At 35.8% G+C, this 18,337-nt stretch overlaps 1 protein-coding gene across 1 annotated transcript in view; it reads left to right on the forward strand.

The window, feature by feature from the left end:
• Positions 1-13,395, forward strand: part of LOC132117513 (PDZ and LIM domain protein 4-like) — a 34,424-nt gene extending 21,029 nt beyond the window's left edge. Inside the window, exons 4-7 of the mRNA XM_059526844.1 lie at positions 7,821-8,020; positions 9,080-9,237; positions 11,112-11,265; positions 12,408-13,395. Of these exons, the coding sequence (XP_059382827.1) occupies positions 7,821-8,020; positions 9,080-9,237; positions 11,112-11,265; positions 12,408-12,612 (717 nt within the window). The 3' untranslated portion in view covers positions 12,613-13,395. The remainder of the gene's footprint in view (positions 1-7,820; positions 8,021-9,079; positions 9,238-11,111; positions 11,266-12,407) is intronic.
• The last annotated feature ends 4,942 nt before the right edge of the window (positions 13,396-18,337 follow it).

Here is an 18,337-nt window from a genome sequence, read left to right on the forward strand (position 1 = left end):
AGATGGTCTGAAATGGTTTTTGGCCCTGACACAGGAATCGCTCGGGCATTACACAAATCTTCAGTTAAATCACATTCACATTTGGCGACTGTATTTCATAACGTCTATAAAGTGTGTTTCAGTGATCTCCAGAGCAGATGTGTGCCTCATGCTGAGATGTAAGTCATTGTGGCTTCTGCCATGGCCACTGGAAAGTATGAATGTTGAGAGTCTGTAAGAATAGTGAAAGAACAAGTCACGTCATTTCCAATGGAGGCATGTGGCAGAGCCAAAGAATGGTTCAGAGGCTGTTTTAACCCAGACTGTGTGCTTCAGAGCATAACGGAGGTATTGTTCCATTGCTCTGATCTTGTTACCTCAGAGTTGTAATATGAGACGGAATTTATTTTATGAATGGAATGGATGGATGATTCGCCAGACTTTTAAGGCCCTCTTTTATAGACCCCCCCCCCCTCCCCTTTTTTTTTTTTTTTACTAAATACGTTAACATTATTATTTTTGAGTCAGAAATGGTGCTTAACTTTCCTGTTTGTACTTTTCCTTATCAAGCCAGTATCAAATGTGACCCTGAAGCACAAAAGCAGTCATAAGTAGCACAGTTATGTCTTTAATGCCAAAAATCATTAGGATATTGAGGAAAGATCATTTTCCATTAAGAGTAGTGAATTTCCTACCATAAATATATCAAAACTTATTTTTTGATCAGTAATATGCATTGCTAAGAACTTCATTTGAACCACTTTAAAGATGATTTTCTCAATATTTAGATTTTGTTTTTGCACCCTCGGATTCCAGATTTTCAAATAGATGTATCTCAGACAAATATTGTCCTCCTAACAAACCATACATCAATGAAAGCTTATTTATTAATAAAAAAAACTGGCTATTATGACTGGTTCTGTAATCCAGGGTAACCAATATTTATCAGTCACTCAAGTTACACTTAGAATCAGTCTGGAATTAATTCGATTTTTAATGTTTAAATATAGTCCCTTCTGATCATCAAGGATGCATGATTTGATCAAAAACACAGTAAAAACAAAAACGTTGTAAAGTGTTATTACAGTTTGATCATTCTAATACTGTATATTATTTTGGTGCTCAGTTATAATCAGTTATCATTGGTTCTCAGTTATTAATAATGGTTTTTTATTACAAAATAGTTGGGACGGGGCATGTTTACCCTGGTGTAGCATCTCCTTTTCTTTTCAAAACAGTTTGAAGACGTCTGGGCATTGAGGCTATGAGTTGCTGGAGTTTTGCTGTTGGAATTTGGTCCCATTCTTGCCTTATATAGATTTCCAGCTGCTGAAGAGTTCGTGGTCGTCTTTGACGTATTTTTCGTTTAATGATGCGCCAAATGTTCTCTATAGGTGAAAGATCTGGACTGCAGGCAGGCCAGGTTAGCACCCGGACTCTTCTATGACGAAGCCATGCTGTTGTTATAGCTGCAGTATGTGGTTTTGCATTGTCCTGCTGAAATAAACAAGGCCTTCCCTGAAATAGACGTTGTTTGGAGGGAAGCATATGTTGCTCTAAAACCTTTATATACCTTTCAGCATTCACAGAGCCTTCCAAAACATGCAAGCTGCCCATACCGTATGCACTTATGCACCCCCATACCATCAGAGATGCTGGCTTTTGAACTGAACGCTGATAACATGCTGGAAGGTCTCCCTCCTCTTTAGCCCGGAGGACACGGCGTCCGTGATTTCCAACAAGAATGTCAAATTTGGACTCGTCTGACCATAAAACACTATTCCACTTTGAAATAGTCCATTTTAAATGAGCCTTGGCCCACGGTGGATTGTGTTTACCGACAGTGGTTTCTGAAAGTATTCCTGGGCCCATTTAGTAATGTCATTGACACAATCATGCCGATGAGTGATGCAGTGTCGTCTGAGAGCCCGAAGACCACGGGCATCCAATAAAGGTCTCCGGCCTTGTCCCTTACGCACAGAGATTTCTCCAGTTTCTCTGAATCTTTTGATGATGTTATGCACTGTAGATGATGAGATTTGCAAAGCCTTTGCAATTTGACGTTGAGGAACATTGTTTTTAAAGTTTTCCACAATTTTTTTACGCAGTCTTTCACAGATTGGAGAGCCTCTGCCCATCTTTACTTCTGAGAGACTCTGCTTCTCTAAGACAAAGCTTTTATAGCTAATCATGTTACAGACCTGATATCAATTAACTTAATTAATCACTAGATGTTCTCCCAGCTGAATCTTTTCAAAACTGCTTGCTTTTTTAGCCATTTGTTGCCCCCGTGCCAACTTTTTTGAGACCTGTAGCAGGCATTAAATTTTAAATGAGCTAATTAAGTGGATAAAAGTGTAAAATTTCTCAGTTTTAACATTTGCTACGTTATCTATGTTCTATTGTGAATAAAATATTGGCTCATGTGATTTGAAATTCCTTTAGTTTTCATTTTATTAAAATTTAAAAAACGTCCCAACTTTTCTGGAATTCGGGTTGTATTATCAGTGATGGAAACAGATTTTTGATACTTTTTAAAGTATTATTTAGAAATATAAATTTCAAATGAACAGCATTTATTTGAAACAGAAATCTTTTTGTAACTTTATAAATGTCTTTACTGTCAGTTTTGATTCATTTACTTCATCCTTAAATAAAAGTATTCATTAATTTCGTCTTTTTTAAACGTACTTATCTTAAATCTTTAATTGGTAATTTACACAGTTTCCACAAAAAAATATTAAGCAGATCTGTTCATTGATAATAATAAGAACCATAATTGATCACCAGTGATCATTTATAATAATTGATATTTATAATATTAATATTAAAATTATGAATATTAACCAGCTCCGATATTTTCAACATTAATCACTGATAATATTCAGAAATGTTTCTTGAGCTGCAAATCAGCATATTCTAATTATTTCTGAAGATCATTAATGAACTCTAATGTGTGTGTGTGTGTGTGTGTGTGTGTGTGTGTGTGTGTGTGTGTGTGTGTGTGTGTGTGTGTGTGTGTGTGTGTGTGTGTGTGTGTGTAAACTAAATATATTTCAAATATCTCGCAATGTTTGGTGCATTTAGTTTCTTATATCTTAAATGTCAATTTCTGAATGTATCTGCAGTTGTTTGCTCTGTGTTATGTGTTGGTGAGGTGGTGAGGTTTTGTAATGCTGGCAGTGTTTTCTTAGTCTGTCAACAGAAGCCATATGGTTTCCATCAGGTCCTCCCTTTAACTTCTGTATTTCTCTTGCAGTGCTCAGGTCGATATCAGTCTCCATAAATCAGGGGTCATTTCCCCACAGCAAGCCTTAATTAATAAAAGTAGGCTTGGGGTTGGTTTCAGATTTATTCAGTTCACTGCTAGCGGTTTGTGGCGGTAGCAGAGCGCTTTATATGGTTCTGAATGTTCTGGCTCTGTGGGCAGTCACCCAGAACCAAAGGGCATGCTGGGATAGCATTGTAAAACAGGTCAGTGAAACCTGATGATGGTCAGGATTTATGGCCAGAAACAAAAACTCCCCATAAATAATTCCCCGGTCTTTCTGTGTTTCTGCTGGGCCTTCACTGACGATTATGAGGAAACCCTGCGAAGTTTCCTTTAGGAAAGTCATTGCTGTCCGTTTGAATCTCACAGAAATATATCCAGGTCACATTTCTTTCAATAAGAAAAACGAGCATTTAAATTTGGCTTTTTTTTGTTATAGTGCATATATTTCGCTCCATGTTAGAATATGTAATAGATATGTAATAGTTGCATTAATAAATTAAATGCAATACCACAAATACTGCTCATGGTTAGTAACCCTTTACAAAAGGTTTCATTTGTTAACACTTAACTGCATTAGTTAACACAAACTAACAATGAAAAATACTTCTAAATCATTTATTAATCTCAGTCAATGCTTATTTTCAACATTTCTTAATACATTATTCAAATGAAAAGTTATTTTTATGAACAAAAATCAACAAGGCTAATAAATATTTTAGCAAATATTATTCTCTGACTATAAGGCTCTAATAATAATAACTAATGTTAAATAATGGGACCTTATTGTATTTTATTAATTTTTTTGCATTGTATTTTAGTAATTTAAATGAAAGTAAAAATAAATTGCATTAATATATATATATATTTTTTTTTTTTTACATTTTTGTTTCGATGGTTGCTATTTCATTGCTCCTCTACATTCACTGTACTGCAGAATAGATTAAATAAATCAATTTAATGAGACAAAAGCCTTATCCAGGTTTATTAAATAACAAAAAATGTAAGCTTATATAGTGGAAATTTATAGTTAAAAAGGTACAGAGGTACAAATGAATGGTTTTCAGTGTTAGACTAGAAAGCTGGCACTTTTATAAGCTATACACCAGATGTGTAGACTAGTAAATCTGACATTTTTATTGCAGTTACACCCTTTTGTGGCAGACGTGAAGTAAAGGAGCGTGCATCAACACAGAGGCCCTTAACAGCTAGATTTTAGCAACAAGATGATTTCTGCCAAACTTTTCTCTGTAGAAATGCCTCTGGATGCTGCGTCCTCCACTGGGCTGTAAACAGTATCTGTAGCAGGACTAGCAGTCTGTGTGTTGCTCTAGTTCAATTTATGTTCCCTGAGGTTTTCAGTCTCTGTGTTTGCTTCGTTTTATATGCTTTAGATAACCATAATGTTTCTGTTCACTTCAGTGTTCATCAGCTTGTGGCAGAATCATTGTCCAAACAGTGTTTATAATTATAAAATAACAAATGTTTATGTATGATGATAAATGATCTGCTGTTAGGGTCTAACCAATCTTACCACAGTCTGTAAATTTGTGGTGTCTGATCTCATTTGAGCTTTGTTTTTTGTGAGGTTTTGCCTTCATGCTTTTCCAAGATTTTTAAAGGTTCAGTATATCTTCTAAAATATACTTTCTACCAATATATTTTTGTTTTATAGTCTAAAAATATTATTATATATTTTTAAAACCATTTAAAAGTATTGTTTGCCCTCTAAATAATTACCAAAATATATATTTAAAAGTATTTCCGTATTTGTTTTCTTTTAATATATATATATATATTAGTGCTGCCAAACGATTAATTAAAAGTTTCAGTTTACATAATATATGGTGTGTGTACTGTGTATATTTATTATGTGTGTATATAAATACACACACATGCATGTATATATGTCAGAAAAATAACCTGTGTTGATATATTAAATATATTTATATATAATATAAATATATGCATGTAAATGCATGTAAATATTTTCTATATTTATACTGTATGTGTGTGTATTTATATAAACATAATAAATATACACAGTACACACACCATATATTATGTAAACTGAAACTTTTATTTTGGATGCGATTAATCACAATTAATCGTTTGACAGTATATATATATGTGTGTATATATATATATTGTTTTGAGAACATGCCATGCATTTTTGCACAGAAGCTGGATTGAGATGTTGGAGCTTAAACTGCACTTACTCATGTATTCTATCCTATTCATATTCATATTCAGTGAGGCTATTTAAAAAGATAAGATGGCAAAGAATTCTGTTTTTCACGTAATAAGTGGCCCTCAAGGGAACAGATAACATGATAAAAAGCATATGAACCTATTAAAGCATTCATACGCATAGAAAAAGTCTTGTTCAATGTTTTAAATGAGCAGCTAAGAAGAGCTGGCTTCTGTCCACTCAAGAAGAGAAATATAATTTTCATACTGACTTGTTGCCCTAGGAACATTTTGTACCATAAAACAGAGGGATGTACTGTAAGATCTTTTCATTGTCAACAGAAAACTGAGCCTCTTCCTGAAAGAGATGAAAATGTGGTTTGCAGATGAATCTTTCTGCCTCCTGCTGTGGAGATGAAAGACAGAGCACTGCTTAGATGCCACAGTTTGACTCTTGTGAACATTTATTCACCCAAAAAAGAGAATTCTGTCGTTATTTATTCACCTTCATGTCGTTCCAAACCCATAAAATGTCATTTTTTGGTAAAACACAGTCGGCTAAGTCATGCATTTTGAAGTTGACTCTAAAGAGTTGATTCCTGATTCATTTTCTTGATTCAGTCTGGTCCAGTAATTGATTTGTACCAATCACTAAACAACAGGCTACAAATACATAATTTAAAAAAAGATACACTACCAGACAAATGTTTGGAATAACAGTTTTTAATTTTATTAGTCTTTTCTGCTCACCAAAAATACAGTAAAACAGTACTATTGTGAAATATTGCAACAATATCGTTACAATTTAAAATAACTGTTTTCAATGTTTTATTTAACAAGACATGTTAATTAAAAACAAGATAATGACAGCCTGGCAGGAGAATTTATATCTCCTGAGAAACATATATTACAATACATAAATCACATAAAAAACATAAAATCAATCTCAGTTAAAATATGAATAGTATTACATATGCTAGTACATATGGTACATTAATATTTATATGATGATTTTTTTACATGGTATTATATGCAGCAATTATGTATGGCAACAATATTTTATGCATGCCGTTGTTAAATGCATCTGCTAAATGAATAAATGTAAATGTATACAAAAATGTGTATGTTTTTGTAATATTATAAATCCATGTCCATCTAAAGTGCTTTACATGTACCTACAGGTTTTAGGAAGAATGTGTATACACGTCATATGCATCTCTTAAAATCTATTACAGATATTGTAAAAATACATATTTATATAGGTTAGAGATATATGTAAAAAAAAAAATGTATAGTAAAAATAGAAATAGATTTCATATGTGTTTACTTCATGTGACAATGTGTACATATTACATTCTTTAAATATGCTACTTCAGACAAGCTGTTTACCAAAAAACAAAAAAGCATCTCTACTCCGTCTGCAAACAATAAACACAAATATGTTTCTTTAAATGATTAATGTCATAAAATGTATGCTATAGATTGTGTGTAAGCATTGAGGGTAATATGTATGATGGGAAATTGTGTTCAACTGTCAATATTTACATATTTGTAAGTAAGTTGTTTATAAGTGCATTTCAGACTTGTCAAAGGCTGTTTTAATCTTCCAGTCATGGATCGTGCTGGACTCAACTCACAATGAGATACGATTCACAATACTGGTTTCACAATACGATTTTATCATGATTTTTTAACAAAATCGAAATTTAAGACAAATTAAAAATCAAAATGATGTCAAAATGCTGCACGTTTCTTTGTGAAATAACAAAAACAAATCATTAATTAAATAAATATATAAATGAATAGTAAAAATAAAAGAAACGTTTTCATATAAATCAAAAATACAATCAAATAAAAGCTTGGATTTATTTATTTAAGAAATTTCAGCATGTCCACATTTTACATCAGAAAATGGGCCTATAGAGAAAAAAAGCATTTAAAGCAAAAACAGAACAGTACAACTTTAGCTTTATGAGATTATGCTAAATACACACAGGCTTAATGAGACGCAGATTCACTCTCTGCCAGCAGGTGGCGCTTATGGACCAGCAGAGATACAACGTTTCTTTGGCTACGACTGTAAACAAACCAGCGCTGAACTACTTTAATATGCATTATACAGAGACGAATTTAAAGAAAATACCATGTAAACTCTTCTGAAGAGTCTTCTAAATTCATATTCATATATATTCACATCGCGATTCGTTTAACATCTCAACCGACTTGAATCATCACATTTTCATTGATTTTCAACCGGCTCGGGGTGCATCATTACGTACCTACAATTCAGACAGGATTTGCTTTTTTAGCAAAACAGTTAATAATTTGCTTTGGTATTTTAGCATTTTTGGAATTAAAATCATTTTTTTTTTTTTCACAGACCTTTCGACCAATCAGCAGCGGCTATAGCCCCACTCCCAAGAGTCCGTCCCCCAAGAGTCCCATCACAGGTGCTGTGCCCTACAACAACGGCACCTCCAGACCTGCCTACAACAATCCAGCAGGCCTGTATTCACACAATAATGGAAATGGTGCCCTACCAAAGCAGATGGCAGGCCTCAGCCTGGGCTCCACTCACAGGTGAGCCACTTCACAGCTCTTCACACATGCTTTTTTCTTTGGAATAACAATTAGACAAAGCACGTGAGCTAAATGAGGTCATTTCTGATTTCACTTTAACTGTACACTGCTAACTTCTAGCCAGCACAAACCACACTGCTCTTGCAACAGCCAGAAACTGATATTTATGATCCTCTCAAGGCTGTGATTTATCAAGGAGGCAATTCTGAGCTTCTACAGCACAGGTCCTGTCCTCACTCAGAGCACAACACAACAATAAACACTTCAGACTGAAAGATATTACAGCTCTTCGTGCCTATTGTTATGAAAACTATAGTTCATGTTAGAACGGGATAGTGAGTGAAGTCTTCAGGGAACATCTGCTGCACTCCTATTTAGCAAATATCCCACTGTTTACTCTGAAGATGACAAATCCAGTGTTTATGAATTCCTCCTGTACACTGATCACTCTCATGGAAACTTCCAACAGGAAAATCCTGCTGTGTACTTGGAAAAACCCTCAGTACCTTCAAAGGTCTTAATGCATACTCATTCTTTATCATTAGGGTCATTCTTGTTAAACTTGTCAAATTAATATGAGTTTCAGAAATATGATGTGCTCAAGATCAAGCACTTTTCTGTAACTATTCATTAAGACAAACTTAAATTCATCAGATCTGTTGATTAATAGAGTAATTGATAATTGATTGTGCTGTTATTTTCAAATTATAAAGCGTCTAATTTCTGGGAGTAACATAAGGGAAAAGACTTATTTCAAAAGTCCTAAAAGGTGGATACCAGAAATATTTCCTCATGCCAGAAATAACTCCTCGAACCCAAAAGTAGTAAAACTATTTCTAAGTCACATAATTGTAATAAATATTATTTCCAAATTTTAGAATTGCAAGTTTAGTACAGTATGCAGCTTTACTGTGTTTAAACGTTTGACTGGTAGATTTTGACACTGGCTTCCATTCCTTCAGCTTTTATGAATAGCGTGATGCATTGAGAAAGTGTTTGAGGATGGCAGATGTTTCTGGAAAAGAAAGAGATCTGCATGTGTTTTCCTCTCCGTTTCAGCCCTGATCTGCCAGTAAATTCATCAGGCAACCGCAACGGCTTCGACACACAGTCAGACGTCTACAGGATGCTCCAGGACTATGTGGAACCTGTGTCAGCTCCCAAACAATCTGGCTCCTTCAAATACCTGCAGGGAATCCTGGAAGCTGAGGACGGGGGTCAGTGTTACCTTGGTTTATTTCTCTCTCCTAATGTATGTTCAAATTGTTATTTACTATATAGTCTTTTTTTCTGAGAATGTGATTTTAAAAATGGATATATTGTATTTCTTTTTTTTTCAGTAGTTTTATCAGTTGTATATGTTGAAGTCTTAATAATTAGCATTTTTCTACTCGTGTGAAATAAACTAATATTTCCACTTCCAAATATTCAAGCATTAATAACCGTTCTGCTAGAACGAATGTCACGCATGTTTAGAACAACATGAGGGTAAAATAGTGATATAATTATTTATTCATTATTTAATTATCATTTAATTCCTTTGAAGAATTTCGAATTACAAGGATTTTAGCTTTTTGCTTTTTTTTTTTTTTTTGGACTGAACATATTGTCATGCTCCTTTAAAATGCATTCAGTAAATGCATATTTTTCTTTTGGGCCAGATCACTCTGTAGTATCCTACAGGCTAAAAAGCTCCCAAAATGCTGTTCTTTATGTCATATGAGCCCATAAATGTGTTTTGTCTAAGCCTGATCCCGCAGAGAGACTCCTAGACTGCGCTTTACTCACACTTCACATTCTCTCGCACACTGAATTAAAGCCCCGTGGAGCCTCAGGGCTCAGAGATCAAGTGTGTAAGTGTGTAATTAGTGGTATTCGTTGACAGGTTTGGAGTTGTAACCTGTCCCATCAGTGGTTGGGAATAACACAGAGTTAATGACCTCACTTTGGCACAGCAACAGTCAGATGATGGAGCATGCACCACTGTACCATTTATACGGTAGATTTTTCTCAGATGTTTCCTCATCCAGCAGCCGGGTGGTTTTGAGCTCATGCATTCTGGGCTTGAAACGGAGAAGACAGGAGGAGGCCTTGGTATCTGTATGACCCCAGCCGTGCCCTGAATCTAACACACACCCGCGATTTTCAGCTACGCCTGCGTGGAGAACAGCTTCTGATCTGGGACTGAAATGTGAAGGACATTCATTTCTGGCCATCTCTTGTTCCAGGGACAGCTGCTGAGCGCACATTTTGAGTTATTTCAGTTTTTAAAACAAAAGAATGTTATCAAGAGCGAATTTGTGAATCAATGGAACAGCATAGTAGGAGACAATGTTGGGAAAAGTTACTTTTAAAAGTAATGCCTTACAATATTGCGTTACTTGCTAAAAAAAAGTAACTAATTGCATTACTTAGCTTCTTTTTATGGGAAGTAATTAATACAGTATGTTGCATTTGCATGTCTTTTTCTCTTATGGCCTGGACTTGCTTGTTTGTTTTTAATATAAAAAAAAAGTTTTACATTTTGGCAAATGTCAAAAACTCTTTCACACAAAAAGTGAAAGGAATAAGCCTCAGGCTGAAGGAATTAAATACATTAAGGATTTTTGTGTTAGCATCTAAATATTGCAGTCTTGTTTCATATTCTGAGTTTGCATCTCACTGTTTTTATTCATTTTGTTAGAATACTGAATGTGCTTTGTGCGAGTGAGATGAGTGAAATGCATGTTCATATTTAGTCTAGAACGACAGTAACATGTTCACACAGAGCACACAACTCTGTGATCATCAGCGCTTTATCAGTTGAGCGTTCAGATATATTAAATCATGACAGAGTTGATTATGAAAATGAAATACTAAAGACAGTTATGCTGCCCCATTATGAAGAAACAAAATTTAATTTGAGTGTTTGAATTATCATTTGAATTTTGCTCTAATATTTTGAATTCATACATCTGCGACTTTTTTAAAGTGATCCTATCATGCTTTTTCACTTTTTTAACCTCCCTGGTCTTAGTAGAATAGTTGATTACTCACTGTATATGAGCGTATCGTATTCTGTGCACCTGACTTGAGCTTATTTTCCTTGCAGGGGTCTCACCGGTGGACAGACACGGGGTCAGAGGCCTGCGTTCCCCTGTCAGATCCCCCGTGCCAAAGCTGGGCAGCCCCATTGCAGCTCCTCTGGCACCCATCCACGGCTTACAGAAGCTGCCGCAGTGCACACGCTGTGCAAACGGCATTGTGTAAGTGTGGCGTTGTGCTTCTTATCTATTTGTTTAAATGCATAGAGAAAGCCCCTGAATGAACATTTAGGAAGATGCACAAAATAGTATTGCATAGACATAGCAAATGACTTTGATAGCCAATGTGTTTGTTTCCATATCTTTGAACACAAGCCTACAAGCTTTAACTTCGACTTTAACAATAGTGGCACATTCACTGAGTATGTAACTGTTAATGAAGCACGTGTTCCTCCCGCTGCACAGGTGATCCAGATATTACTGTAAGTCACTCTAGCGCTGTTGGCACTTTCCCACAGTTTCCACTAAAACTGAGTAAACAGTGAGGTCATATGATAAGGAAGTTCCACAGAAGAGTGAAACAGTGTGTTTATTGTACTGTAAATGCTGTTGACTGATATTATAGCTTTCGAATACGGGACTGTTCATAGAGATTAATTAAAGGAAGTGGATTCCCAGCTGATAATAAAAAACAAATATTCTGAAAACATTTTCTTTAACTCTTTAAGTGCCACCCCCATTTTTGAATATGGATGTGAAAGTGCACTATTCAAATTAAAATTTGTATGATTCATGAACGCTTCATCATTTAAAAATAAATAAAAATATTAAAGCATCAAAAAGTTAAAGGAGTTTAAAATTACAGTAAAGAAAATGCACTGTGCCATTTTTATTTCATTTTATCTAAAATAAATATTTGTCCAAATTTTTTTAATCCAAAATTGCTATAAAATGAATGCCTTATGTCTAAATAAGTTATGTTCCAAACTTGAAGTTGATATAAAAAAAAAAAAAATTGTTCGATTTTATTTAGGGCGTTATACCACAAACAGCCACTGGGTGCCATCAAAACTTCATAGAATTTTTTTTATGTATTTTTCTGTTACAACTGTATAAAAATCTGTCAAAATTAAAGATACCACCAAATATCGAATCTTGGGACTCAGATTTTTCCGACCATATGTATTTTGTCAAGATTATAAAACGTTTTGATTCTAAAAGACCATTATTTGTAACATGTAACCTGACTCCACCCACTAAGGGGGAGGAGCCCTCCAAAAGATTTTTAAATACCATTTCCAAGGTAACGCAATGTCCAATTTAAAAATGACTTTCACAAGATTAATTTTAAGTGTCTTTCACAGGGGAACCATCGTGAAGGCCAGAGACAAGCTCTATCACCCCGACTGCTTCATGTGTGACGACTGCGGGCTGAATCTAAAGCAGAGAGGATACTTCTTCATCGATGAGAATCTGTATTGCGAGACGCACGCCAAAGCCCGAGTGCAGCCTCCGGAGGGGTACGACGTGGTGGCCGTGTATCCCAACTCCAAAGTGGAACTGGTCTAAGCACACACACACACTTTAACCCAAACACACACACACAGGTTTTCCATGAGGATTCATCTCGGCCAAGTGGAAATGAGAATAACAAACTGAAATGTCTTCTTCAGACCCTGCTCAACTTTAACCTGGACTCTGTAGATTGTTAACCTGCAGTTAACCTTATTCCTAGGTTAGACAGTCTCCCTAACATTCATACAGAGCAGTTTGGTGTTGCTTTATTAAGAGGAAAGTTTGAAACGCAAGATAACTGAATAAACAAAACAATATCTGTCCACCTAAATTCCAGTGGCACACCAGCGATTTATTTTCCTGAAAGCTGTGGTGAACTGAGGTGCTCGAAAAGACCACGAAGAATGTCCCGAGCCATGTGGAAAATGGAAATGGTAGTCATTTATTCAGAAAGTTTGGGACAGTGTGTTTATTCTTTGGCTGAGAAGCCAAGACGTGTTTTTTTCTCTCTTGCTTCCATCACCAAATCGAACTTATCTTTGCTGTAAACCGAAGAAAAAGGAGACAGCATTACGAAAACTGCATTTGATTGGCTCTGAGCAAATTTATGCTACATGCATGTTGTGTGTGAATATGTTTTGACACCTAATGATAATTTTCTGTCAATTTCTGTGGCAAATATGCAATGCATTCTCAGGAGAAATGTCTACGGATGGTTTCTCATCAGCTATCATCATGGTGAAGAGAATATTGCTAAATCAGGCCACACATACCAGCATCTTTGATCTATTTAGGTATTTCTTGACGTTTTCTGTCATAAAGCAAGCTACCTGAGAACATTTGGTTTAGTGGCACAGATGTTTCTTGATAACTCACCGCGTTTGCATATTTGCGTACAGTACGTGATTTAAACTAGATTTATTGTAATGGTTTGGATGACTTCATGTAAAACAAAACCAGAATGGTAAAGTAGATATGCTTCTATTTGCTTTTCGTAAACTGGTGAGGCTTTTGTAAATTATGTAAAATGTTTGTTTTAAGTGATATATATGTGTGGGTTTTAAAAATGTGTAACTCATAACTCGACTTCTTTTGTACTAAGGACCTTCTGTAAATAATTTGAATGCTAACAGATCTTCTAGAGAACAGAAAACAGTTGCTTATAGTCGTATTAATGGAATAATTTGTCTTCTGACTTTCTTCTGTTGAACACACATGAATAATCCTCATGGTGTACAAGCTACTAAAAAAGCAGCATGAAAGTATTATAAAAGTACTCTGTATGACTTGCGTTGCAAGTCGCATGATAAAATTGTGTGCAGAAAAGACCAATATTGTAGTCATTATTGTGTTGCTGGTTAGTTTTCAAAACTGGTTTAAACTCTTTATCTCTTCTTGAAATTTTGTGACTGTTTCTCATTTACAGTCATAAATATGTATGCAAAGTTTCGATGCACAGAAGTGGTAAGGTATAAATTGAACCCTGTTGGTTTTCATAAAATTTGCCAAAATTCAACCATTTGGAAAACAGCAAACAGTCAGTGTAAAAAAAAAAAAAGACTAACATTTTTAGTCTAAAATCTTTCACTGCAGTTGGCTTGTTTCTTCAAAGCATGTCATGCAGACATAAGTTTCCATGGTTGAACTGAGCACGTTCTCTCCCAGCTGAGAGGTTTGAATGTAAAATGAGAAGGGTTTGTGTTTTCAGCTGTCAAGGTCAAGCTGCACTTCTGATGCATGGCTCTCGCTCAGTGGCCTCTTCATAATCAGAAGCAGAACTAGTTCTGCACTTCAGTTGCTTTTCACATTCCTGTTCTACTTTCCCTCGACCCCTCACCATCTTGAGGGCTGCTGTAGTTCCTACATGTGTAATAAAATGACCCGGTCTCAAATGCGCAGTGGTTAATATTGCGGCGAACCCTCAGACTCTCCATCGCTTTTGCCAAGCTTGACTCAGTGAATGTTTCAGGTCGGGTCATGCTAAAAATATCGTACTAAATACTAAGGCTTTTCTTCTCAAATCTTTGCCGTTAAGGGTGTAACCAAAAATGAAATGACCGAGGATTGTAGGTTTCTGCTAATGAGATTTCTCCCACCGTGTCGATGTAGGACCCCTGTGTATAGCTTGTATAGTTTTTAACACTTTTATTACCCTCACATTTGACGAAAAAATATAAAACTGTTAAAAATAATAAAGCATTGGGTCATAATTCATATTAATGTAATCTTATCCCTCTGGAATTCGTCATTTGTGGGCCACATCTGATATGTTTTTTGCTTTCAGGAAAATGAATCTAATATATTTTATTATTTAGAATGGGGGGGGGGGGTGTTTTATGATACTATGCAATATTAAAATATTATAAAATTTTATTCATTATTATTATTATTCTTTCACATTTCCCATTAATTTTCTATGTCGGTTATTTTTTACCAAATGCATCCCATGCTGATGATTTTTTTTTATTTTTTATTATTATTCTCATAGCTAATCCAGCAAATGTTAGCAAGTATCATTTCATTCCGATGAAGCTAAAATAATTTAAATGTTAATTTTTTTCGGTCAAAAGTGGCTAAAATCTCCAATTGTTAGTCAATAGGCATGTGTTGAAACTGTAGAAGTTCAGTGGTTGCTTAGCTAGATAAACAAAAAATATCTGAGAACATCTTAGGAATTTCTCTTCAGATAATTTCTTCCTCAATAAAATGTCCATAAATCCATCCCCTGACTTCTAAAGCACCAGGAAAACAAGGTATGATCACGCTGCACCTTCTATAGAAACCAGCATGGAATTGTATGGTCATTTCAGTTTTGAAGCATCGTAAAATGCTCGCTGGGGGATCCAGAGGCATGCACACAGAAGCAGATCTCTCTTGTGCTGAATCAGAGAGTGCTGGCAGACACTTCTCAAGACCAAGTTTGGACAAAACTGTGGAAGGCAGATGTGGAGAGGGCTGGGATGGCGTACGGTTTTGATTAAGAGCAGAAAAATAGAAGCAGACATCTGAAGATCATTCTGTGCAACATGACTAAAAATAAACCAAAAGCCTTGTGTATTGTAAAAACCATCAGAAGCAGTCTCCAAAAACTCCTGAAGGCAAGCTCCAAGTTACTCCATATCTGCATACAACAAATAGTCAGGAAGATAGTGAATTATGAGCATATACCGGAAAATTTCATAGGACAGAGATATGCTTAATAATGTGTTCTGGCATGTAATACAATAGTACCTGCAATAGTAGAATGTATCACACAGGAAATAGAAAGTGAGAAAGGAGTATTTCCTTGCTTTAATGTAGTGTCATGTAAAAGTTAAAAGGCTTTTAATTGTTTCATTATTCATTTTAATATCTGGTACCTGACATAGAACTAGAAATCCAGCACAGTGATGTCGATTTGATCATTTTTACACAATCTTTTCCACCACCAGTGACTGGAAATCACTGAAATATGTTGGTGAAAAGAAAGGGTTCTTCTAAAGCGGCCAAAGCCACAATCATCGAGTTTTTCTCTTTCTTTACTGTATTTGTGTGTGACAAAAGGGCAAACCTATAGCAGAGCAAACCGCTGTAGCTATTATTAGTGGTTTCACAGAATCCAGCGGCTTCTCAAAACACTTCGTGATGTCATGGTCTTCCTAAACAAAGTTCCCTGAGTGTGCTAACTGAGGTCATTAGAGGCAATGGGAAACCCCTGCTCTCCAAGCTTTAATAAAAACAATAAATGTTCTTTCATGAATAGCCAGAAGAACCAGCCAGACACACGGGTTGCCAAGTGCAGAACTTTTAAACTCAAGTTTTTCTTTCACAGATTGCATCGAAATGTTTGCATGAACATGCACGCTTCCCAGAGTACGGTTTTGCAAATACGGGGACTGTGTGTGTGTGTGTGTGTGCTTTTAGAAAGTGTAGGGTTTTGTTCTGTTTGGGCTTCAAATAGTAGCTAAATGAAGGGCCATATAGTGAAGTCTATATAGTGCACAAGACACATAATTCATAAACATGTTTTGTTAGAGCAGGTACAGCTGCATTATTTAAAACTAATCCTTTAAGTGTTATCATTGGTGGAATATAATAGTTGAATATGATGTAGTAAAATATAGTAGCTATAGTCATGCTATATGTTAAACCATTAGTCCAAGGCCTGCGGCCTCCGAGCGCCACCGTGTGCTCCACAGAAGACATTACACTGTTTACAAGCTCACCTCTGAAGTCACTGTCCCATAATCAACTCCACAGAACACTATAAACACACACAACTATAGGGGCTCAAACAGAGGTTATATGATTGTTAACATGATTCTTTTCACACTAAGTAGGTGTTGAAAAGTAACTGCAAGCGCAGAGAAGTGTTGTTACTTGTTAGAAAAGCTCTAGCATCAAAAGTCTGCAGATGCAACATGGTTGAAATATATATACACATATTATATATATATATATATTTTTTTTTGCAAAACTGCACAAGTTTAATTTAAACACTCTTTGGCCAGTGTAAACAAAATTATCTTAAAGGGACAATAAGTAACTTTTTAGGTATTTTATTATCTAAAATCAATATTTTTATTCATAAATATGCCCTCAATGGTATACAAATACCTATGCCAATGTTTAAACTAATCCTCGTAAATGAAGAATTTATTATCTTTATATACATGGGACGGGTAGGTCGACGGAGGCTTCCATTTAGTTCCGCCATCTTGCAAAACTATAATAGCAAGAGAGGGACAAAAAGTACTAAGCCAACGCGTTTCCACAACGCGTTTTCGGTCAGAGCCAGAAACGCAGGTGCAGAGCAGTGAGAGGTGCTTGAAACTGCACCGGCAAGTTTAAAAGTCTGGATTGCATTCTTATTATGGACCATACATATGGCGCGCCACAGGAGAAGAAAACAGCCAAAACGAAGTGCTATTAGAAGACATCCTGTCAAAGCTTTTTGGTACATATTGCCTACCGTAGATGCAACGCGCATTTGAAAAAGCGAGGCGCTGGAGAGCAAAATTAGTTTGAATGCAAAATACAATTTCACCACTAGATGGGAGTAATTCCTACTTCTAGTCCCTTTAAATATATGAGAACTACTTTAAACAATTTAGTTTTTATGGATATTTTCATATATTTGTCCCAAAACATAGCAAGGATTCTATATCCCTACGGTCTCTGTGTTAAATATGGTGTCACGTGCATGGAAATGATTTGCAGATGAGGTTATGCATAGTAAAACAAGGCATTGTAAGCTCCATATATGATGATGTCGGGGAGGAGTCGAGGTGGAGACGCGCACACGCACAATCTTCCCGACTGGAATTGATAAATACTTGCGCAGGTTCTGGTGTATGAATGGTTTTATAAATCTGAAAACTTTTGGACGTACGCAAAATCTAGCTTTTGTGCCTACGTAAAATTTTAGGATGACATCTAGTTTTGTAAATGAGACCACAGCTCTTCTCCTTACCCCAGGTGAGATGCTTCTGATGTTTTTTTCTGGTTCAGGAGTGGCTTGGTTCTAGGAATGTGAAACCTGTAGCCCTTTTCCTGAAGATATCGGAGTGTGGTGACTCTTGATGTGCTGACCCCGGCTTCAGTCAGCCCCTTGTGAAGCTCTCCCAAGTTCTTGAATCAGCTTTTCCTGACAATCTTCCCAAGGCTGTGGTCATCCCTGTTGCTTGTGCACCTTTTCCTATGCTTTTTTTTCCCCCCTTTCAGTCAACTTTCTCTGAATATATTTTGATACAGCACTCTGTGAACAGCCAGCCCTTTCAGCAACAAGCTTCTGTGGCTT

This window comes from Carassius carassius, chromosome 36 (assembly GCF_963082965.1).
Source record: "Carassius carassius chromosome 36, fCarCar2.1, whole genome shotgun sequence".
Lineage (NCBI taxonomy): Eukaryota > Metazoa > Chordata > Actinopteri > Cypriniformes > Cyprinidae > Carassius > Carassius carassius.